Source organism: Oreochromis niloticus, unplaced genomic scaffold, assembly GCF_001858045.2.
Source record: "Oreochromis niloticus isolate F11D_XX unplaced genomic scaffold, O_niloticus_UMD_NMBU tig00001593_pilon, whole genome shotgun sequence".
NCBI classification, from domain to species: Eukaryota; Metazoa; Chordata; class Actinopteri; order Cichliformes; family Cichlidae; genus Oreochromis; species Oreochromis niloticus.
The window spans coordinates 250,125-274,359 of record NW_020327419.1 but is presented as its reverse complement, the minus strand read 5'-3'; the positions used below and the strand labels follow the sequence as shown (position 1 = coordinate 274,359).

At 39.2% G+C, this 24,235-nt stretch overlaps 1 protein-coding gene and 1 long non-coding RNA gene across 2 annotated transcripts; one reads left to right on the top strand and one right to left on the bottom strand.

The window, feature by feature from the left end:
• Positions 1-829: 829 nt before the first annotated feature.
• Positions 830-12,491, bottom strand: LOC102083030 (coxsackievirus and adenovirus receptor-like). Its single transcript, XM_005464971.3, has 3 exons — positions 11,674-12,491; positions 1,349-1,702; positions 830-861 (listed from the first exon to the last, which is right to left on the bottom strand). Exons 1-3 carry the CDS (start codon positions 11,732-11,734, stop codon positions 830-832), a joined length of 447 nt encoding a protein of 148 aa, XP_005465028.1. The 5' UTR covers positions 11,735-12,491.
• A 57-nt stretch (positions 12,492-12,548) lies between these two features.
• LOC109199699 (uncharacterized) lies at positions 12,549-23,682 on the top strand. Its single transcript, XR_002060014.2, has 5 exons — positions 12,549-12,616; positions 16,859-16,948; positions 20,543-20,658; positions 22,390-22,465; positions 23,181-23,682. It is a non-coding gene; the product is annotated as an uncharacterized LOC109199699 (long non-coding RNA).
• The last annotated feature ends 553 nt before the right edge of the window (positions 23,683-24,235 follow it).

The following is a 24,235-nucleotide window of genomic DNA, read 5'->3' as shown; positions in this document are numbered from 1 at the left end:
TGTGTTCGAGTGTCTTCTAAGCATACGGGTTAAGTAATTTCAATAAGAAAACTGACAGTAAATGCGTTACAGACATGTATGTTTAGGTTAAAGTGCCCCTGGTGGAAGGTTATGGTGATTTGATTGAAGCTGATTTAAAAGAAAAATTTAGTCTATTCATGAAGCACAGGAAACAACAACAACCATCTGAAGGCACTTTTACAGTAAAACATTTTAATCAGAAAGTCCCTAAAATCTGCACGAACTGATTTGACAAGTCAGAAAGTTTCTATTAAAGCAGAAAGAAAACTAAACAACATTCCTACTTATAGAAATAAATATATAAACTAGTGTGCAATAACAAAGTTAAGAAGTGCGTGCAGTGCTTAAAGCTGAATATAGTAAATATTAAAAGCTTCTGTGATAAAAACATGAGTGTTTTATCTGTTTAAAGTCAAGCAGCAGGTAGTTTGATATTAAAAGTAAAGTTAAAGACACGTTAGCTCAGCACGAGGTCGAGAGCAGGAAGTAGCAGCTACAGCTCACAGTATAAACAGAACATGTTTGATGTCAGTAACCTGATTTACATTTGTTTTATAAGAAGTTTAGACTTTTATAATACTAAACTTACTGAACTATTTTTCTATTACCCATAAAAACCATAAAAATCTATAATGGACGTTTAAACATAAAACCTGAAAAGGTTTCCTGGATTAAAATTAAAAGAACATTTAAAATCCATAAAAATCTTTTTTGCCACTTCTTGATGGCATGTGTGACATTTCAGTTTGCTCCTGTTTCACTTACATGATTGAAAAACCACAACTGGCTTTACCCTGAATGCTCAGTGTCACCTCTGTAACAGCAGGAGTCTCAGATCAGCTGGAAAAAGTGAGACATTTCAAACAGACTGACATTCAACTGGAGGCTCGTATGAACCCTGGTTACGTTGTTTAAGTTTTCTGTAGATCAAAAAACAAACACCAACAACAGCAGCAACAACAATAACAGCAGCTGGAAGACCAACTTTCAGTCCAACAGATCCATCCTCCTTCCCTCCTGCCTGCTTGCCTTTAGCCTCCTTCCCTCCATCCTTCTTCCCTCCATCCTCTGTGTGTCCTCCTGTGTGACCTGCAGGTGAGAAACAGGTGTGAGGTGTCAGCTGTCAGGTAGGTGATGAGTGAAGAACAGAACAGAATCCATTTCCTCTTCAAACTGCTGTCAGACATTATCTACTGCACTCTGATCACATCACTCAGACCAGCTGCTTTCTACAAAGTCTCATCAACAACATCTTTAGAAACAAACATCAACAACCAGGAAGCAGCTTCACCTCTGATCACACACACACTCAACTCTACTCACTCACCTGGAGGATCAACAACACTCAGGGAGATGCTGCAGAGGAGCTTCAAATTGGCTGTTTCTTCCCTTGTTTGTCTCTGGGCAACACGACACTCGTATGTTCCAGCATCATTAATCGTCACATTCTTCAGAATCAGAGACACGTCTCCATCCTTCATCTGTCTGTCCTGCAGATCCACCCGGTTCTTAAAAGATGGATGCTGCTCTTCTGGATCAAACTGCTCATCCCGGTACATTAGGACATATTCATCTCCCAGGTCAACTCTTCTCCACTCCACCACTGTGATGTTGTTGCTGTTTATAGCTTGACATGTCAGAGTGATGTTCTGTTCAGACTCAGCTATGATGGTTTCCTGGCCTGAAAGACAAAACAACACAGAGCAGGGAGGTTAAAGGTCAAAGGACAACTGTTCACTTCTACAACAGTCAATCAGAGTGAGAGGTCTCTCTCTGGTCCTGGTTTATGGTGGCTAAATCAAATGCAAGCAGTCAATTGTGAGTCGCCGTGAAGACAGCCGCCTCTTATCCACTGCATAAATTTTCTTGCACTTCTACACTAGACTTTACGGCGGTGCCTGTTCTACTTCATTCCTGATCTAAAACATACACTCGCACACATTGCATTAGGATAGCCTGGTTGCATCATATATAAAAAAATCAATAAAAATCTGTCTTGATTTTTACTGAATTTAACATGAACCTTCAAACACATTTGTCCTCTGGGACACCTCCTGTACCTCTGGGACAAGTTTCATCTCTATCGGCTCCAATATTCCACAAAAATTAAAGGATTGTGCTCCAGTTTAATACAGTCAATTCAATACAATCACATCACATTCAAAAATTCATTAAAAATCTTTCTTGATAGTTGACTTGAATTCAGATTCCTCTTCTTCGACACCCACACTATATGTGTGCACAGTTTCATCTCAATCCACTGCATAATTCTGGAGAAACTGAAGCACTTTTCTTGTCAAATCCAACATGCACATTCAATTATAACATCACATAAAAAATAAAGAAAAATCATCTGTGATTGTTGACATGAAATTGTCAGTTGAATACTGCTCTCAGTCACCTTTTCTACATGTATGCCAACTTTCATCACAAAATGCTCCGAGATTACAGAGAAATTAAAGGACATTTCTACTCAAGTTCAACAAAACTTTACAAAGAAAAAATTCTTTGATGACATGAATTTCTCCACAAATTCATCTTCTTTACAACTCACACTACATGTCTGCAAAGTTTCAGCTCCATCCATTGCAATATTTTTATCATGACGCCTTCACAGTCCTGAAATTTAATTTGAATGTGAGCAGACTTGTCCTTTAATTTTTGGGGAGTATGGAAGCAGTTTTTTTGGTGAAAATTGTCCCTTGTACAGTAGGTGGCCCAGAGGAGGAATGTGTAGAAATTTTCACCTCAAGTATCAACAATGATTTTTAATGAATTTTAATGAATTGAATGAAGCAACCAGGCTGTTCCGATGCAATGTGTGCGAGTGTGCGCGGACATCCGCGTGTAAAAATCTGATTTGTAAATATGTAAATAAAGTGTAAGGGGGACAAATGTCAAAAGTCAAGTTTTGCTCAAAGCATTGAAAAACACGTCACCTTCTCCACCCACTTTACAACAGGGATGGGGAATGACGCAGACGCGGAACACAAGCTCGGACTGTGCCAGACAGAAATACTCGCGTACGTCGCAGTTTCGCCGATGCAATGCAGGCTCAGATGGACAATCCACGGTGGATTTACCGTGTGCCTTCTGTAAGTTTAACATTTATTCGTTTATACACATATTAAATACATGTATTAGAAAGTTATTAGAAGCTCGGCATTAGCATTATATCGTTTGTTGCAGTGGCGATCACGGAGCGGTCTGTGCTGAAAACACGATTAAATAATAATCCGAGGCAGACGCCCTGTTCCCTGGATTCGTCTTTTATTTCGTCCGTTTTTGTTCATCGTCAACATGGTCCAAACAAACGTGATATTTCTATAAATTTTAAGCAGCAGGTCCGTCTGCTTCTCCTTTATTAGAAATATATTTCAGTAATTATTAGGCGGAGAAAAACCCGCACCTACCGTCTGTGCTGACTCAACTTCCAAATATTTGTTGCCCTCTGATGAGTCACAGAGGAAATGCTGTACTTTTTAAAGCTAATACACGTTGGTATAAGTACAAGAACAAATTATATATGTATTTATCATACACATACACACAGTAAAAATGAGCTTGTGTTTAAGGCCTGGTTTTGAATTTGAAGCTGTACTGAACACCAAGATGGCGGCAGCTCTCCTGTTAGTGCTCGTTTACCATCGGTCACCTTTGTCCTCGTCCTGAGGAACATTTGAAGGATTTGTAAAAATTTTAATGCTTAAAATATTTGAAATAAGTTGCGACCTTGAATTAAAAGTGTTCCCTCTTTAGTGCTCTAGTTACATAGTGGTAATCTGTTAGGAGGGAAGTCATTTATAAGCATGTATCAATCTTTTTGCCGTATTTTCTGTGTTTCTGAACAGTTAGCTGACGTGTTAAAGCTCATTTACTGCACAAACTGATTTTTTTTATAGTTGTAGTTTTGATCACGTTACTGATAAACATGTTTAAAGTCTTTTAGTCTTCCTCTGCTAGCCTGTTGTGTATCACGTTAGTTATAATGGCTGTCTTAAGCATAAAACCTCCTCATGTTACTGAGTTACTCATGCTAATCCTCCCCCACACTGCAGCTAGCAGGCCGTGGCAGCACGACGGACTGTGGGTGCGTCCCTTTTCCTAACGGCTGTTTTTTTTTTTAACGTCGATAAAAACGTAATTTTGTAGACAAGGAAGGAAGGATGGGAGGATTGATAAGGAGCCAGGAAAAGCGAACGATCCGAGTCTTTAACTATGGAACGCCAGGACTGCCATAATGAATTACTTAAATACACCATTAAATAATTAATTAAATGTGGCAATAATTAATTAAAATGGGAATTAATTAATTAAATACATAGTTATGACACATGTAATTAATTAATTATTGACACATTTAATTAATTATTTATGTATTTCACATTTTAATTAATTATTGACACATTTAATTAATTAATTATTGACACATTTAATTAATTATTTATGTATTTCACATTTTAATTAATTATTGACACATTTAATTAATTATTTCATGATATATTTATTTATTTCATTTTGGCAGTCCTGGCGCCTGGCTCTCATCATGAATTAATTTTATCTGTCAGCCTCACCCATCAAACTCAGGGGGCGGGGTTAACGCTGATCGACTCAAAACCATTGCTTTGGCCTGGTGGCCATTGTTTTTAGCCCACAACAACCGGCAGAACTGAACTTTGAAAAACCCTGTTTGTGTGTCACCAAATACCGTTTTAATATTTTTTTAGCCGAGAATGTAGTGGTTTAATCTTCATATGTCTGGTCGGTTTGTCAAGATACAGCCTCTTTGCAAAAGTGCTTCGATGATTTCGGAGATGTCTGCCCAGTCTCACGGCAAAGCGTGGGATAGACCCGCTCGCCTCGCAAGCAATCGAGCTGTTGTTACCGCCGACAAAGCGCAGGCCCCGGTACACAGCTGTAATAATCCCCGCTGACACTGACTTCTTTTACTGAGGTTATATTTATCGGGGTTTTATTTCCTGATGTTCGTATGTGTCCTACGTGTTTCAGTCGCCAATTCTGAATTATAACTAACATTAAAAACATGTTTAAGGAGGAGAGAGAGCAAATAAATTCGATTAACAGCTGATCTTTGGGTTTCTGTTCAGTAATCAGCGTGACCTGCGTATAAACGCATAAAAGAGAAAACGTTGGTGTTTCCGTCATGTAGTAACTGCTGGCTTTAACTGTACAAAGGTTGTTCGACACTATGAAACACATACAGACTTCATGATGTTCGGCTAATATTTTTATTGTGAATATTAATCATGAGGGTGACCTGTACACCACGGAGCAAGATCAGCATCTCTCCACGATATCTTCAGATCTCTGAGTTAACACAGAGTTTCCCAGCTGACTATCTAACTGTCATCTACGAATATGTCACGGGTCATATCAATATGATTTTACAGAAAAGCATCCTTAATACTGCCAACTATTCCAGAGACGTGAAAATCTACAGCATAAAGAAAAAAAAATATAGCAGTCTAACGCAACACTGTAACAGAGATGAACCGTCAGTTTGTCGCAGATCAAAGTGGAATGAAAGTAATTGGTTGAACAGGTGTTCGTGATCTGTGTTATCTGCATTTTCATCAGTGTAAGAGACTCAGCAGCAGATTAGAATAACAGTTATACATTTAATAAATTACCAAATGAATACACGATCGAACCTGTTCCGACAATTTGAGTTTGTATTCCCTCAGCTGCAGACTCGCTGCTGTTTAAATGTTTGAGAGGAAGATTAGATATAAAGCAAACATCAAACATAGACTCAGTCTGCGGTCACATTTGATATGAGGCCAGCACGGATATTGGCTGTGTCCTGTTTTAAGATCATACATGTAAAATTGTTGTCTGACCTCCGTCGATCCAGCCGCTCAGAGTCCGTGGTTACCATGGTTACTGCATAAGCAGCTATAATGTAAACATTACGCAGCATAGGTGTTTATGTTTTTCATTGCAAAAGAACTGTCTGAATGGTTAACTGAAGTTAACTTGGATAAATTATAGTTAAGGAGTATCACAGATAACGCCCATGTGAGCTGCTGAAATCAGTAGGCTATTACTGAAATACACGTGCTATATCATAAACTACGATATAAATAGTGAGGTCCTATTAACATGTTTAGTTTTAAAGGACACCTTCCTGCCTTTAGTCTCATTCATGAGCAGTATTGCAGTATTAGTTTTCTTCTAACATCCAGAAGTCTGCACCATGTGTTTCATAGTTTGTAACAAACCTTTTACAGTTAAACATAACATGACCGAAAAAGCAAAAAAAAAAAAAAAAAAAAAAAAAAAGAGAGAGACAGAGAGAGAGAGAGAGAGGGAGAGAGAGAGAGAGAGAAATCACACAAATTATATGTTAAGCTCATTTATTTTTAGTTAAGTAAACTCTAAAAATTCTAACAGATAGCTGGTGCTTAGAATACAGTTAAATAACTATTAAAAACAGATGATATAATATTTCTGTCCAGGTTGCAGTCTTCATCTTGAACATGCTGTTGCAAACTCTGCTCCTCTCGGTGGAAATGCGCCTTCTCTTTCCTCTTTGTATAAAAACATTTTAAAAGTCAGTTTAATCTCAAAATTCACTGTTAAATCCGAAACACACCAGATAAAGAAAAGCGAATAGTTCAGTCTAACACATGTGCCAGTGAACCATTAAACGTCTGTAAAACTCTGCAGTTATGAAACATAACTTTAATTTGAGCCAAACCGATTTGCTCAGTTGTAAATAAAACAGCGAAGTAAACGTGACCCGACAGACAAAACCTGAGTGAATTAAGTCCAGCGTTTAACCACTGAGAGCTAAAACTCAGGTGAGGTTTCAAAGCTGTGTGCAGGTGATTGGACATCAGCTGCCGATAAAGTGGGTTCGCCTATAAAGTCCTCTGTAAGGAAACAAGCTCCAGCAGCTCTGCGCTCGGGAAAAATACTATATTTACTTATGTTGTGCAGAAAAATGCGCTGACATTGCGTTATATCAAGCACCGGTTGCCCAGTTAAACTGTGACTATCACCAGGTAACGTGGGCGTGTTTCTTGAATTAGCAGCAGGTGTTAAACAGCTGACAGGTGAGGAGGACGCATGCAGGTAAACTGAGGGCCTTCTGAGCTGATCGCTGGTGTCCTGAGAAACATGTCAGCTCGTTCTTTATGTTACAGAAGCACAGAGACACAAGACCAGGCGGAAAGAGACGATCGTTCGGTGAAAATGCGAATCTGCGAATGCAACATGTGGAACACGGAGAGTGGAATATGTAAACAAACCGGTTGACGTAACCCCCTCGGTGCACTCTGCATGCTGACTGTTAGCAGAGCTACTGAAATCTCTGAAAACATCTGAGCACTTTTGCAAACATGTTCTATGTTGACAACCTGACCAGACATGTGAAGACTACGGCGCGACATTCGCAGCTAAAACACTGTTAAAAGTGTAGTTGGTGACAGAAAAACGGGGTATTTTAAAACTACACCACCACCATTGCTGCCTGTGATTTGAAATGCATTCTGGGATACCTGGCTGCCTCAAGTCTACAGAAGCAATCGATTATCTAGGATCGACCTGTTTTGACTTACATTGCACGGCAACCAATCAAATGTTAGAGAAGCTGCATGGGCAGCGTTAACCCCGCCCCGTGAGTTTGATGGGTGAGGCTGACAGATAAAATTAATTCATGATGAGAGCCAGGCGCCAGGACTGCCAAAATGAAATAAATAAATATATCATTAAATAATTAATGAAATGTGTCAATAATTAATTAAAATGTGAAATACATAAATAATTAATTAAATGTGTCAATAATTAATTAATTAAATGTGTCAATAATTAATTAAAATATGAAATACATAAATAATTAATTAAATGTGTCAATAATTAATTAATTAAATGTGTCAATAATTAATTAAAATATGAAATACATAAATAATTAATTAAATGTGTCAATAATTAATTAATTACATGTGTCATAACTATGTATTTAATTAATTAATTCCCATTTTAATTAATTATTGCCACATTTAATTAATTATTTAATGGTGTATTTAAGTAATTCATTATGGCAGTCCTGGCGTTCCATATTTAACAGTGTGACAACGAGAAAATGTTCTTTAAATAAGGTTTTGCATTTTTAAAGAAAAGGGAAGATTCTCTAACAAATGCAGCAGCACACAGCCTTGTTTGACGTTAACAAGCTGCTGGATGTACTCAGAATCAGAAGACTTTATTTATCCCCAAGGGGCAATTAACAAACAACAGAGCAGCATAACGCTGAAGATAAGGACAATAAGAACAGGCAATAAGAGTGAAATAATAAATACACAGAATATACAGTTCTAAAATTACAGTTTTAAAATTAAAGTGACTGAAAGGTGAATAAATAACTGCAAGTGACTAAAAGAATAAAGTGTCAGTAGTATAAGAAGAGAGTAGTTTATGTTTATGGGTGTGGGAAATGTTCTTATCGGCTGGAGTTAAAAAGCAGAGTGGCTTTGGGGACAAAGGTGGCTCTCCTCCTCTCAGTCCTGCAGGAAATGCAGCGGAGGCGTTGCCCAGAGGGGAGCCATTGAAATGCGGGTTGAAGAATGTGAGAGGGGTCGTTGATGAAACTCTGTGTCAGTTTGAACGTTATGAGTTGCCTGAATGTTGCAATGTGCTAGCCGGTCTTTAAGTCTAACGTCATTAGCCGTTTCCGGGCCCAAAGTCAAATGAACACTGCAGCATCACTGAGAGTTACAAACTGTCTAAATTCTTTCATCTGTAATAAAATGATCAGCGTTGCTGCTTTACCAGGTGTGACAATTAATTTTAGCATCCAGGCATCCACCAAAACAGAATTTGTGAAATTTAATGGAGTTAGAAGTTAGCAGAGATTTAGCTCGCTAGTTTCCACCAAAACATAATATATACCATGTTCTGACTGAGGGATTTCTGCAAAGTTAATCCATCGACAATACGAGGTTAGTCATTCATATACCGCTGCATGGGCTGGGCTGTAGTTACATCCTAAGGTTTTAAAAACTGAACTTTAAAATAAATAGTGGTAATAAAAACCGTGAGAGGCCGACAGTGATCACTGCCCTTTTTAAAAAAAAAAAAATTTCCCGGGGCTTGTTGAGATTAAATAAAACAAGATTTATTTTTTTAATGTGTTTAAAAAAAAAAACAGCCTTATTAAACACGGAGTAGTGTAAGCCCGGAAGCAGGATTCAGGTACGTCATCACTTAAAGACCAGATTAAAAGGATGCACACCTTTACAGTAACGGGCACGTGTCACAGTAACATAGTAACTGGGGCGGCTCGCGATCTGACAGTAATGTTGGTGCAGCTCAGCTGTTGCTCTCCTCTGGATAAAGCCTGAGCTCCACCTGAATCTGTCTTTAGGATCCTTCGTACACGCCCAGAGAATTCTATCAGAAGAGTTATCCCTGATGGGTTTTATTAAAGGGAACTGGCTCAGTCTTTGTAAATAAATGATAGCACACTGTTAGTAATTCACCCTGCAATTGCAGCACCACAATAAATAAATTTTGTAAATTTGTCCCATAGTCTATAAAATCAAATTCATTCTGTTTTCGTATATTTGTGTGCTGTGACTGAGTGGAACTCATTTCCTCCTACTCGTTTCAGATTTCTGTGACTGGAATAAAATTCCCTCCATCCATTACTCATGCCAGCTCATCCGCAGTACAAATTAAATCATGATATTCCTAAAAATTGCTACCAAGCAAAGATATTTACTAATGAAAACTGTTTGTACAATCTTAAACACGCTTTGATCAGTTAGTATAGATAATAATCTTTGAGAGCTTATATAAATAACTCAACAATAAATAGTTTTTATTCCAGCAGTGTGATGTTCAGAGTTCAGTTGTGAGTTTAACGAACCGTTTTTAAAAACTCAAAATACATCAGCAGGTTATGGCATCAAATAGAAAATGCAGTTACTATGAACATTTACATGATCTGCGGCACTTTGTTTGTGATATTGATTGTTTACATGAATGAAAAAATTCTGTGGTAATACTATGAGCAAGAGGGTTCCCCTCGCCTGATAGGAGGCAGCCTTTCTGCAAACTGTAACAGCTTGTACTTGTACTGATTCAGACACTCTCAGAAAGATTGTTGAAGGTTGGAAAATAATTGCTGTCTAATTTATAAATGCAGACAGATTTCCACCAAGTGCCATCAATCTGAACGAGTCTTTGTCAATGAACACAACTCCAAGACACTTGACTCAACTGGTTGCAAAGTCCAAATGTAATAGACAGAAAGTCACATTTGTGATTTTTGACGATTTAGAACAGTTATTCTGGTATTATCAGAAACAGATTGCATGCAATTATCAGCTTGACCTCATTGAATCACAGAGTGACTTCATCAAATGGCAAAGTACATAGCAAATTTTAGTGACAGTGTTGGTGTGCTTGAGAATCTCATTTTGAGGGAAAACAATGAATGGACTAAAGTGATATAACTTTATCATATATTGATACTGATAAAGTTTAATTCTGAGGACAGAATTTGCAGTTGAAAAAGGTGATAAATTAGAGTATATGTTTTTCCAACATGCTGAGTATGGCAAAATCTTACAAATCGCAATGATAATGTATTGTGACTTAATTATTGTGATAACATCTCATTGTGGGGTGCCTGGTGACTCCTACTCCCATTTTTTTTTTTTTTACGCGATCTCGTTTAAAGCCCATACAAATTTGCCAGTTTGCAATGCATGACATTTAACGACTTATTAATTTCCTCGAGTTTCTTTCTTGTTTAATTTTCTTGACAAAGCCATTATGGCCAATGTTTGAACGGATACTAGTAGAACCTTTAAGGCTCATCTCTGATGCAGCTGTGAGTCTAGGTAGTGAGACGGTTAAGTGCTAGTTAGCTGTAGCTACGTGGATCTAGCTGCTGTCAGGGTCGTTGCGTTGTTCTAATGTGTTTAACGTGTCGGTCTAAGATTACGGCGAATGTAGCAGCGGGCTAGCTTCGGCTACCTGTAGCCAGCGGGTTAGCTCCAGCTCCGGCTACCTGTAGCCAGCGGGTTAGCACCGGCTACAGCTAACTGGAGCCGAAACAAACGCACTGTTGCTGTCGGGGCCGTTATTGCTCGTTTTAAATACCCGCGTCGGACTCCGATTACAGCGAATGTAACAGCGGGTTAACGCCGGCTACAGCTAACTGGAGCTACGTGGACACTTAACTGCCTGAGCTGGAGCTACATAGATGTGGCTGCTGTCATGGACACCACTGTTTGGTATTAATGCCTGTGTCGGTCTCCGGCTGCGGCTAATGAACGTCAGTCTCTACACGGTTAACTGCTAATTAGCTGTAGCTAGCATCTATCGGGAACGCGATTGCTTCGTTTTAATGCCTGTGTCGGTCTCCGCACGGTTCAGCTCTAGTTAGCTGTAGCCGGAGCTAGCTGTTGCCGGCATCGTTATCGCCAGGCCTCAATTCTACTGTTTGTCTAAATCACACCTGATGCTAATGCGACACTAAATTGTATCCCCACATCGTGGCATGGTTACAAAAAAGGCCGTTCAATCCAAATTCAGTCCGAGAACACGGTAATAGACACATTCGCAAATGCAGTTCACCGGTAAGCCCACAAAAGACATAGTTGCTTCGAGGGATCTCACCTGTGAACAAGGGAAGTGAGACACCGAGAATCAGGCCGAATAAGAGAGAGTTATTCCCCATCTGGTGGTGGGATTCGTAGGATCGAAAGATCAGTGTAATAAATGTCCAAGGATGGTGCGATTTGAAGAACAAAGAAACTGAGAATGCAACAACTCGATGAGCATTAGCCGGTCTGTTCACTGAAGTGGGCGTTTACTCCAGAAGTCTGACATGGGGGCTGGAGGACAAAAGACAAGAGCGAGTTTTATTTATTTAGATTTATATTTAGATACATTTATGTATGCGACTTGCAGTGTTACTTTCTCTCTGCTGATTCTCATCTACACTATATGACAGTAATCATCACAATAAGAACATATTGATTTAATTACACTTTGGATCTTGATGTTTAAGTAAATAGGTCTTGATAACCCAGAGGAAAAATAGCAATGAAAGATCAGGTGTTGTTTTCTTGATTTATAAACATGTGCATGTACCTGCTTGTAATAATCAGAAGCAATAGTATTAAAAACATTAAGATCTGTAATTTGTTTGTTGATGTTTAGAAAAAAATGCTACATGATAGTTATTAAACTTCAATGTTTAACGGGAATAAGAAGATATGTTGAAATCCAAGAATTGTAGTAGACATGTCAGATTATTTTTAAAAATAAGCCAGAGTCACTGTTCTAGAAACCAAGAACATTGTTTAAAAAGAAATATGAGCCTTTTCTGTGTTTAAGCGTCCGGGTTTTGATTCAGAGTGGTTTAAGGAAATAAAAATGTACTGCAGTGTGATGTATCTTTTATATAGTTTATCTTACCAACACTGTTTTTGTACCAATAGAAAGCTGGTGCTCAGAGGAAGAGGGCGGACTTTACTTGGTGTCAGTGACAGAAAGGAAAAAAAGCTCAAATGAGTGAGAAGGACGATGAAGGAAACATCTGTGCTGTGTCTGCTCTGTAAGTAGAATCTCTGTGTTTGTTTGAATTCTTGTACTTTGACTGTCTGCTCTCCTGATAACTGATGATGGAGGAGAAGACATGAAAAACAAATCAGGCTGAATAGAAATGATTTGCTCTGTAGGACTGAGGGCGTGCATGTTGGTCACCCATCTTTACTATGTCAATGGTTCGCTCCTTAAATCTTCTTAACTTGGCAGGTTCAGATCCAGATTAGAGATGAACAGGTATGAAATTACTACCTATTGAACAATCAGTTCTCCAGAAAATATTGTCACCATTCCCAGAAGATCCCTTGGACCTCTGCAGAGAGAGTAGGAGTGTGTTTTTAATACGCTCTAAAGTCTTTATGTTTCCCTGATCCGTAGCTTTTAACAACAGTTTGCATAGTCTTGTTATTCTAAATGCATTAATCTATGATCCTAAAACAGGACGCCTACACTGTACTTGCTGACCCCGTATCAAACTTGTACATGGATTATGTTTTTATATTTAAACTTTACATTCATTCCCAAACCCTAATTTGGTGATTTAGAAAAGGTATAAATGTTGTTCTCCTTGATTCTAATCTGCTGTTAAGTCTCTTTCACACTTTTGGAAACACCGAACGCACACCAAGAATGTCTGTTCAATCAGTCACATTAATCACTTTGATCTGGAGCAAACAACAATGATTTCCACCTCTCCTTCCTCAGGGTTTGGGACAGTAAGCTTCAACCATCAGCCATCAACTTAGAACTAAACAGCAGCACTGAGCACACACCAAGTGGTTAAACTATTAGCTGCCAGTACACCAATCAGTGTGACCAAGCAGCTCCTTTACAAAGGAAAATAAACTATAACAATCATAACGCATGTTTATCTGTTCCTAACTCCTCCTAGATGTGTTAATCAACCTGAAATAAAATTATGAAATAAACTACCGAGGGTTATTATTTTAACACTCAGATCCTTTCAAATTATATTTATTATATTTGTATCTGATATAAAAACAAACTGTAACACTACGTGTACGTTCCTGTGCGTCTGTGAATTGTCTTCAAATTTAGCGCCCATTCACAACAAGTGAACCATTAAACAAATTGTAGTAAATATTTGTAATTCGTTGAAGTTGTTTAAGCCCCTATTTTTATTGATTTCTAAAGTTGGGCGTTACTGATTTACCATACATCTCTCTATGGAGAATATGAGACAGCAATTGCACATGACGATTAGATTCATTTCAGTTCAGTTTTGTTTATACAGCACCAAATCACAACAGCAGTTGCCTCAAGACACTTTATGTTACGGCCCAACAATGGAAGGAAGGGAACGCAAAGATGTTAGATGCTAGGGGGAAAATTTAGACCCTCCTACTGTCTGCAAACAGTGGTCTGAGGGATCTTTGAGGAATGGTGACGCTGTGTTTTGGAGAACTGATCGGTCAGGAGGCGGTGTTATTTCATCCCTGTTGATCTATAATCTGGAACATAACTGGCTCCAGAACATCTTGATGCATTCTCAATCATCCAGGAAAGTAAATCTCCAAAAGTTGGCGTGTACCGTAAACCTACACATACGGATCAGTGTTTAAGGTTTGACTCTCATCATCCACTGGAGCACAAACTGGGTGTCATCAGGACGCTACAACACAGAGCGAACACCATCCCCACAGACTAGAGCTGGGCGATATAAGATTTTTTCATATCACAATATGTTTTTTTTTCATTTCAGGCGATAACGATATATATCACGATATAAACCAAATAACTATATTTGTAAGATTTAAATGTGCCGTTGCTCAAAAGTAAAATGTGAAATAATCTGCAGCTTGTTTTGATTTAAATATTTATTTCCCATAATAAGTTCAACAGGGCAGATGTACTTAAGAAACATGAGACTTCAGTTTCAGATAAATAAAGGCAAATATTGCAAACTACACAAAAGGCAGCCGCTAAAGCGTTTAAGTTTCAAAATAGAACAAACAAAACAGACTACTAAATTGTCAATTCCACTTAGAAACAAAATTTTAATTCTAAAAATAAATCTTAGTTTGTTTTACAGAAGAACAGACAAAATTGACTAACTTTTGTCAATATCAAATAAACTGAGAACTAAAAGGAAATTCTCAATCTCTCCTTGTTGTATAGCTTAGCTTTTCAAATAGTTTTAACAGTTACTTTAGTCTGACAAAAGCCGAATGACGAATTAGCGCTTTCAGTCAGAGACTGAGCATGCACCGCTTTATTGTATTTCCAGACTTGCTTTCCGCACAATTTACAGTGCGCGCTACTCTGTTTTTTGTCAGACTTGAAAAGCCGAAATACCTTCACACTACAGAACTTCTATGGCCCTTCCGTTCGACAATCTCTCCGGCAACCATCATCGGTTTTCTTTTCGGTAACCTTCGCTTACACTCTCGGTTGATTTTTCTCTAGTCGGCAAACTCATTTCCTTCATTACCCGGGCTGCACGGCTGCAAAAACAAATACACATGTGCGCCTTGGCACTTGTGCTGTACATAACAAGTCACGTGACATGACGCTGCAGCTGTGATTGGTTCGGCTCTGCTACTTCATTTGGATTGGCAGTTCTCTTTTTCTTTTTTTAAGAGGACAAGAGAGATGAGGCCTATCGCAATAGTTTAATTTTTCTATCGAGAAAAAGTTATTTCGCAATACATATCGTTATCGTTCTATCGCCCAGCTCTACGACTGACACAGCGGCCAGGGAGGCAGAAGAACAGCACATCAAGAAGGCCCTGAGTAAATGTGGTTATCCCAGCTGGACTTTTGTCAAAGCTGGAAAGGCACCTAAAGAAAGCTCCAGCCGATCCAGGAGAGAAGGACAACCGCTGCCCAGGCGAAAACCTGTAGTGATCCCATATGTGTCAGGAGTATCAGAACAGTTGAGACGCATTTTTTCTAAACACCGGGTCTCTGTGGCTTTTAAACCCCAAAATACGCTGTGCCAAAAATTGGTCCACCTCAAGGATCGGGTCCCCCGACACAAACAGAGTAACATAGTGTACGCTGTTAAGTGCCAGGAGGATTGCCAGGATTTATACATCGGGGAAACCAAACAACCTCTGGTGAAGCGGATGGCACAACACAGAAGAGCAACCTCATCAGGCCAGGACTCTGCAGTTTATTTACACCTACAGGCCAGAGGACACTCTTTCAATGATGAGGATGTACACATCCTGGACAGGGAGGAACGCTGGTTTGAGCGTGGAGTCAAGGAGGCCATTTACGTGAAAAAGGAAAGACCATCTCTGAATCGAGGAGGGGGCCTAAGGGTACATCTTTCTCCATCTTACAATGCTGTGATTGCAGCCATTCCCCAACTCTCTGTGAATGGTACTCATGGCCATTGATCAGTGGTCATGAGAATTTGCATAATTATGATTAAGGAACTGACCTCACAGCCCATTGTTTCTTCAGTGGGCTGGTTTCAGTCATTATGCAAATGTACTGTTTATAAGGTTTGGGGAAACCTGCAGTCAGCTGAGACTGAAGAAGTCACTTGGATGAGTGACGAAACGTTTCTCCCACAAAACGCTACGTCCAGATGAACAGAATCAACTTTTGGAGATGACTCCAGAACAGTTCACAGCACAAGTTACCATGGTGATGATACAATTGTAGGGTCTTACTCTACAAAGCCTTAAAAAGGCCTTGAGGGATCCGCTGTTGTTATTTGGAGCTTTAAAACTAAATATGAATTGAATCCTGAAATCCCGAGTTAACTGTGAAGTTACCTGGAAAAGACCAAAACCTGCTTCAGGCCTGCAGGACTACAGGCATCAGAGTTTGAGAATTTCATCTCAACTCTGGGTTATTTGTCAGCTTGACAGGATGAAGGCCTAGTGACATTTAAGTTTGTTTGTTTTAAAGTCTAAAAAAGAAAACGTAATAATCCTAGTCTTAATCTTAACATACATACATTTTACTGACTAATAGATAACCAGTAATTATCACATGTGTGCGATGCTGCTACTGAGGTAACAAACATTTTCTAATATTAAACCAAAGAAAGGAAAATTCACTTTCACTCAACCATCAGCCAGAACCACAGGTGTGCTGCAACAAGAGGGTTCACACCTGAACAGAGTCCTGCTTATAAGCTCTGATGAAGCCAAACTGCATAATGTGACTGATGTTTGTGTTATATTTAAAACAACAGCAGTGATGTCATTAGGACTGTGTCACCTGTACTGATGTCACCTGTACTGATGTCATCTGTATGTGCTTTGTCGTGTAGACCTTGGTGGATCTGCAGGGAGAACTGAGGACGCCAGTTATGGATGAATCATCAACAAATCATCATCAGAGACAAGAGACACAGTCAAAGGTAAGAGGTACAGATGCTCTTGTTTGTCTCCATCATGGTTCAGAGTGAGAGCAGCAGCTAGGGCTGTGCGATATGACAAAATCTCATATCCCGATATTAAGACATCTATCGTCCGATAACGATATAAATCACAAAAATGTAACATTTTCTGTAAATTCTGTGAATGTCGGGCATCTCGACTTGCGTGAAGTGTTTCCAGCTGGGCGTCGCGTACCTGGAGTCGAGTGTTTTAACTGATGCATGAAACGATACATTTTTAGACATAGGTTGTAACAGCCGCCGTTTTCTTTGTGAGTATTTATTACACAGCGTGCTGCGGGGAAAAGCCTGTTCTAACGTTTGAGTCTAAGGTTTATTTTTTAGCACCTGGCGGCTCTTTTTTGCTTCTCATCCGTAAATACTCTGCATCTTTCACGTGATTCAGTTTATTTTGAAAAGTCTCAACAGGATCTTGAGCTTTATTGTGAAAGGTTTATGTGGAAAATAAACAAGCGGACACGAGGTGGTTTTACCGTCGTTGTTGCTAACGACAACGCATAAAAACAAGCGCTTGTCCGTCTGTAGTGTGGTTATATTAAATATAAGAGAAAGAGAGAACTTTAGGAAATTAATATAGCCACTACAGTGACCATCAAAATAATGAAAAAATATTGCCGTAAACAGTTTATTTTGCGACACCACGAAACAAACGATAGCGTAAAATGAAACGATAGACGTTTTTCTATCGTCATCCGATATATATCGTTATATCGAACAGCCCTAGCAGCAGCTACTCAGATTTCAGAGTTACAGACGACAGACAGACCTCATGTTTCCTTTTTCTGTTATGGCCAAATGTTGTGGCATCAGATTGTAGTGTGATGTGAGGCGTTCGATTCTAGCTTGGATTCTTAAAGGGAAGATTTAGGACCAGATTCACTAACATCTACAGCAGCACACGGCCTTGTTTGACATTTAAAAGCTGCTGGATGTACTCAGTGTCAGTTTGACTACTGTTGTATTGTGGCAGCTGGTTTCTTGGCTTTTGTAAGAGTTTCACTTTCAGGAGAATATTTAAACTAGTCAGCTCGTCAGGCGAATCCTGTGGCACACAATTTACTGCAAATTACATAAATATTTATCCTGCCTTCAAATAAATTGTCTTATGCTTGTTGTGTTAGTTCAGTGGTTCCCAAACTTTTTTTTGCTGGGCCCCCCTTGTTTTACAAGAAAAATGTTCGCGCCTCCCCTCGCACGCGCGCGAACACATCCTCCAACCACACACACCCATATTTTGCTCCATTGCGGTTTATTTCACACCTCAAACATTTAGTAAACAATTAAGCAAATACAAGTTATCTGCAATAAATTACAGGTAATAAGAAAATAAACTACTAACTCTTTTATGCTACGTCCACACCTACACGGGTATTTTTGAAAACGGAGATTTTTTAAAACTCCTTTTTTGCGTTTACGTGTGGACGAGGAATACAGAGTTCGTCACGCAACGTCAAAGGTATGTGCCTCTTTTCACGTCACGCTGTGCGCCACGTTATTGTTTACATGAGATGAATTGCAGAATAGCAGATAGAGACGAAATACTGTTACTGTTAATCTGACTATCTTCAGGTTTTACACGTTTACATACACACACGCGGTTACTGTCCCTCCATTTAGAAAGGCAGAGGCGTCACGGTGTAATTATTTTACATGTAGTTGTTTTTTTCCCAGTGTAATAATGTTCAACATTGCTATCAATACATTTTTCAATCCCTCTGCAAAATGGGTTCAAAAACATAAACAGCTGTGGGATACTGTTTGTCCGTGATTTGAACAGGGGGAACAAATTGTGGCAGGATCAGCCTGATATTATTGGTATCCCACTGTAACTTTACTGCATAAAGAGCTAACATCTCCAAAATGTCAGGAGTAGTTAGTAATTACAACAAGTGTTTGTGAACTAAAAATCAAGAATGTGGGATACTGTTTGTCCGTGATTTGCACAGCCCAGCGCTGCTCCCGACACAGGGAAAACCAATTCTGCAGGGAGACCTACCTCAGCACTTGTGCAGGTGAAGCCAAAGGGAAGATATGCTTCATCATATTTTCCTGTCTTTGGCTTGGAAGGAAGTTGGTTTGGAAACATATTCAGCGATGCTTCATCTGCTGCGTTTGTGTGGGCACCCTGTGCTAGCAGTGTCCAAGCGTTGTTTTTTTTCCCCCCTTTTCATGCCGCGCCCCCCCTGCAATGGCTCTGCGCCCCCCCTAGGGGGCGGGCCCCACACTTTGGGAACCACTGTGTTAGTTGCTGACATCGACCTGCCTCCTTGTCTCCTTATCCCTAAAGCGAGGGAGGGATGTTATCAGATCAAGTAATGAGTACTTTGTCTGAAAAGTACCTAAATAACTATCTGAAAGCTGCTATTGGTGCAAGTTTTGGCTCAACTCAGTTCTCACACTTATTGTTTAGAGGCAGGGCCCTCTTATTGCTCCTCAGTAATTCTGGTAATACTGATTTTACTGAAACTGAGTTGTCTTTATATCAGCGGTGTGCAAACATGAACTTCTCTCTGCTGAATCTGTAACAAATCTAAATAAACGTCTGTGAAAAATCAGCTTTTAATGAATCTGTGTTAGATTAATGCGATTCATTGAGTAATTGGATTATTTTAAAAAGTCCTCGACACAAGTTCTTTGTGTCGATACTTCACACAGCTCTGTAGCGTGCTGTTGTGTTAAACGATCTAATTACGAGCCTTTCACCCACATTTGTGCCTAAAAGCAGTCCTGCAATAAAAATTAATTTAGGAGCTTTCATACTCAAAGACCTGTGTTTTTTCTCTTATCTGTTTACTTGATTAATTGATAGAAGAGTTGATTGATTACTCGTTACTAAAATAATCTATAGCTGCAGCCCTAATCTTATATAAAGAGCTTATATAAATCTAAATAACCAAAAACAATAAGTAGTTTTTATACCAGAAGTGTGATGTTCAGCTGTGAATTTAACAAACCGTTGTTAAAAACTATAAATATAAGGTGGTTAGGGCATAAAATAGAAAATGCTCATCACCAAGTGATCACTTGGGTGTGAACACCCAGTGCGAATTCAATAATTCGAGAATGAGAAGATTTAGGATTTTGAAATTCATACAATAGGTGCGTCAAATAAATTAATCAGATGGGTTTGAATTTCAGCGACCTCGACCTCAAGGTCAGAGGTGAAGTTTTCTGAAAATCTTGTGAATGTGAAAGCTCAAGAAATAATCTGAGACTTTCACATTAATTGTGGGTGCGCTTGTTTTACTTGTGGTCTGCCATGTGAGCCATTTGTATATTTAAGCAGGAGCAGCTTTAGCACCTGTGACCTCCTCATCAGACTCATCAGATGCGTCTGTGTCCTCTGGTTGATGCTCTCTATCATCCTCCTCATCAGAAACCGGCTCAGAAATATTGCAGTGCTCTTTTTTGCAAGAACTTTCAGTTTGAAAATATGAACCTTTTCTGTCTTTAAGGGTCTTGGTTTTAATTCAAACTGTTTAACACACTGCAGTGTGTTACGTTATATGTTTTTTAATATAGTTTCTCTTACCACTACTCTCTTTATACCAACAGAAAGCCACAGACTCCAACAAAGAGGACGGCTGTACTTGGTGTCAGTGACAGAAATGAGAAAAAGCTGAAATGAGTGAGAAGGACGATGAAGGAAACATCTGTGCTGTGTCTGCTCTGTAAGTAGAATCTGATCTCCTGGGTCCTGCACTACAGAGCAGGTTTATTATACTCAGGGTATATTTCTGTTATTCAGATTAGTTTACACTAACATTGGTAATCAGGATATTCTGTCATATGAAGCTCGTTATCAACTCACTCAGTTAACCCGGAGTTTCCCTCCCTGCACCTCCACAAGTGCTGTTTTCACACAGTTATGGATAAATGTATCAACAGTAAAGAGACTGTCTGCTGCTGAAGAAGCATGTGTGTGTTAGTGTGTGTGTGTGTGTGTGTGTGTGTGTGTGTGTGTACACACTATACAGTAAAATAGTACTAGCACTAGATCTTAGTACTCTGATGCTGCAGACTCGTCTCCTTGATGGAAGGGGAGTAAACAGTCTGTGGGAGGGTGATGTGGGTCAGCCATGATGCTAGTGGCTTTCTGAATGCAGTGTGTAGTAGGGTTGTGCGATATGACCAAACTCTCATATCCTGATATAAGACATCTATCGTCTTGACAACGATATAAATAAAAAAAAAAATCAACATTTTTTAAAAAGTCTCAATAGGATCTTGAGCTTTATTGTGAAAGGTTCATGTGCAAAACAAAGAAGCGGATGGCATGCCATGGTTTTAACGTCGTTGTTGCTACAACAATGACGGTAAAACATTCTAACAAACAAACATATTCTAATATTAAACTAAACAAAGGAATTCACTTTCACTCGTTCATCAGTAAAGTCAGAGGCTGAGCTGGAGCTCGTGTCCCGTCACAGCCGTCACTCACCAGATGTGAGAGTAGTGCGTTTGTTCTGTGCAGCAAAACAAACTGGCTGATTAAAGTCTATATTTACACTTTTTATTTGAATATTTTATTTAATTTTATATGAGTAACAATAACAAAGTGAGCTGCTCTGAAAACAGGTGAGCGTGTCAGTGTTCACAGTAATATTCACAGGAAATCTTAACACTTGTTGTACTTTTTAAGCCATGAGGAGGTTTTTTAAACTCAGACTTTCCTCTAAGCTGCACTCTGACAACAGTCCAGCTCCATCAATGATCCCATTGTAGTTCTTATTTGTTACATGATGTTTATAGTGAGTGGACTTCTTTGCATGCTGCTCAGTGTCTTTGTCCCTGTGATGGGGTGTTGTTGTCACCCTGCTGGGTCCATAGGAGCCTCTACCAGGAGGCTGAGGGGCAGCGTTGGGGGTCATCAGTGTTTTTATCCTGAAGTTACCAGAAAGGCTCAACTTGACTCTTTGTTGCATTATAGAGACAGAAGTTTAAATAGTGTTTAACAGGACAATCAAAGCTAAAATGGTTTAAAAGATGAACTAATTAAAAAACATTAACAAATCTTCATGATTCAAATACTGAGAAGCTTCAACAACAAATATGTGTTCAAGCCAACATGATGTTTGCTCCTGTAACTGATTGTTTTTCCATCTTGTTCTCTGAATATGTTACCAAAGGGCTCCATAACTAATGTCATTCATTTTGTTTCTTATCATTGAAACTGTTGTAGAAAATCCACTTTGTTAAGAAAACAGAGAAACGACCGTCTTTCTATGAGACTTCAGAAAAATGTTGTACAAGACAAACTGAACAACATCAGAGCGACATCATGACTTCCTGTAACTTTTCTCTATCCAGCTAAACATGAGTACCTTCCATTTTCTCCTGCAGAGGATTCTGGGAAAAGTCCATCGTGCACTGACGTCCTCTGTGTGTGTTTTATTGTGCAGATGCAGCTGCAGTCTGCTCAGCAGTGAGAACTGAAGACGTCAGTCAAAGAGAAGGAAAAACAGTCAGAGCTGAGAGGTACAGCTGCTCTTCTTTCAGTACAAACACCATAAATCTGTTGCTCACAATCAAACTTTTCCTTTATTTTTAAGTTTGTGTCACTTTTCAAACCATGGTTACGAGTGCTTCCCAGAGACGATGAGTGAAAGAGCAAAGAGTAAATTATGAATCAAACTACGGCCACACAGACTCAAGTGTCATGTAGTGAATAACTTCCAACAGCTGGATGAATAAGATGAGTTAAAGTTTATATATTAGTCTTTAACAATGATTTAAAAGAAGACACTGATGAGGCGAGCCAGATTTCTTCAGGCAGGTCATCCCAGGATGGAGGAGTCCTCACAGCAAACATTCAGTCGTCTTTAAGTGTGAGCTGGGAACAGTGAACAGGTTTGTGCCTGCAGCATCTCAGGATGTACGCACTGACTGGGACACAAGCACCAGTTCCAGTAAATATTCTGGTGCCAGTAAACTGTTAAGATGGAGCAATTTAATCTTATTTAATCAGTTTATTTTTCATCCTGCAGTTAAAATGTATCAAAACAAGATTGTGTGTCTCTGCAGATGCTGTGTGATCTGACACACCAGCACAAAATGTGTCAAAGTTCAATAAGTTACATTATTGTAACTGTGATGCGTTCACTGACATGTCCTCATGCTTTGCTGTATCTAAAGAGAACAGAGAGGCTCTGCTTTGTGCTGATATTCTCCTCCTGTGTGTTTGTGTGTGCAGAGTTTCTACCAGAGCCAAATGTCATCGACTCCTCACTGAAGTCGTCCACCAGTCCAACCACTGGAATCCAGCTGCTGCTCTCTAACTGGTCCACACAGCAGCTCAGAGCTGACACATTCACTGTAAACACACTGGTTTATATTCTGTTTGTTCTCCTCATGAAGGAAACCTCACACAACCACTGAGGGCAGAAAGTTCAAATGGAGAGGCATTTTTCTTTCTTTTATAAAGAAGCAGTAGAAGAGTGGTACCATAATTTTTTTTATTTATCTTTCATACTTAAAAGACAATTCTTCACCAGGCCTTTCAGAATAAAAGCATGACCAAGACATCATATATACATAAACAATAATAAATCTTATGTAACTACAATGTAGGTGTAATCCATGTTTTCATGTCTTCAGTAACTTTGCTGTTATTTATGTTATTTCTAAGTGTGCTGTCGTCTCCACAGCAGTGATCTGGTTTCTCTGCAGGTTCAATAAACTTTGGTCTGACTTGATCTTCTCGTGTGGTTCTGTGGGTTTCACAAAGATGTCTGATGGAAAACGTGAGATGTTTTCTTTTCCTGATGTGAACATAGAACCAGTCCTAGATTGGTCACTGACTCTATAAATACTGAGGTACGACCATGAACACAGCTGTCTGAGCCCTCGTGCATTTCCTGGTTGAGCCAGTTACACCGACACCTTTTTATGACCAAGTTATTTATTTTTTGTTTTCTGTTCGTAGCATCAAGAGACAACAGCTGTATAAACTTGTTATATTATGACAGTTAGTGTTTAAATGTTTTCTCTCGTTACAGTTTCAGAGTCAAAGTGAGAGAAAGTCAGGGAGCAGGTTTTCTGTCAGGTTTTTAGTGCAGTTTGATTCTTGCTTAGATCCAGTTTACACATCAGCTCAGTGAGGTTTGTTTGGGTCCAGCTCAGATTCAGTTTCACTGCAGGATTATTCATGAAGCAGCAGGAAACAACAACAACCATCTGAAGGCACTTTTACAGTAAAAACACGAGAAACACAAAGTCCATGAAAACTGCATGAACTGAGTCAACAGG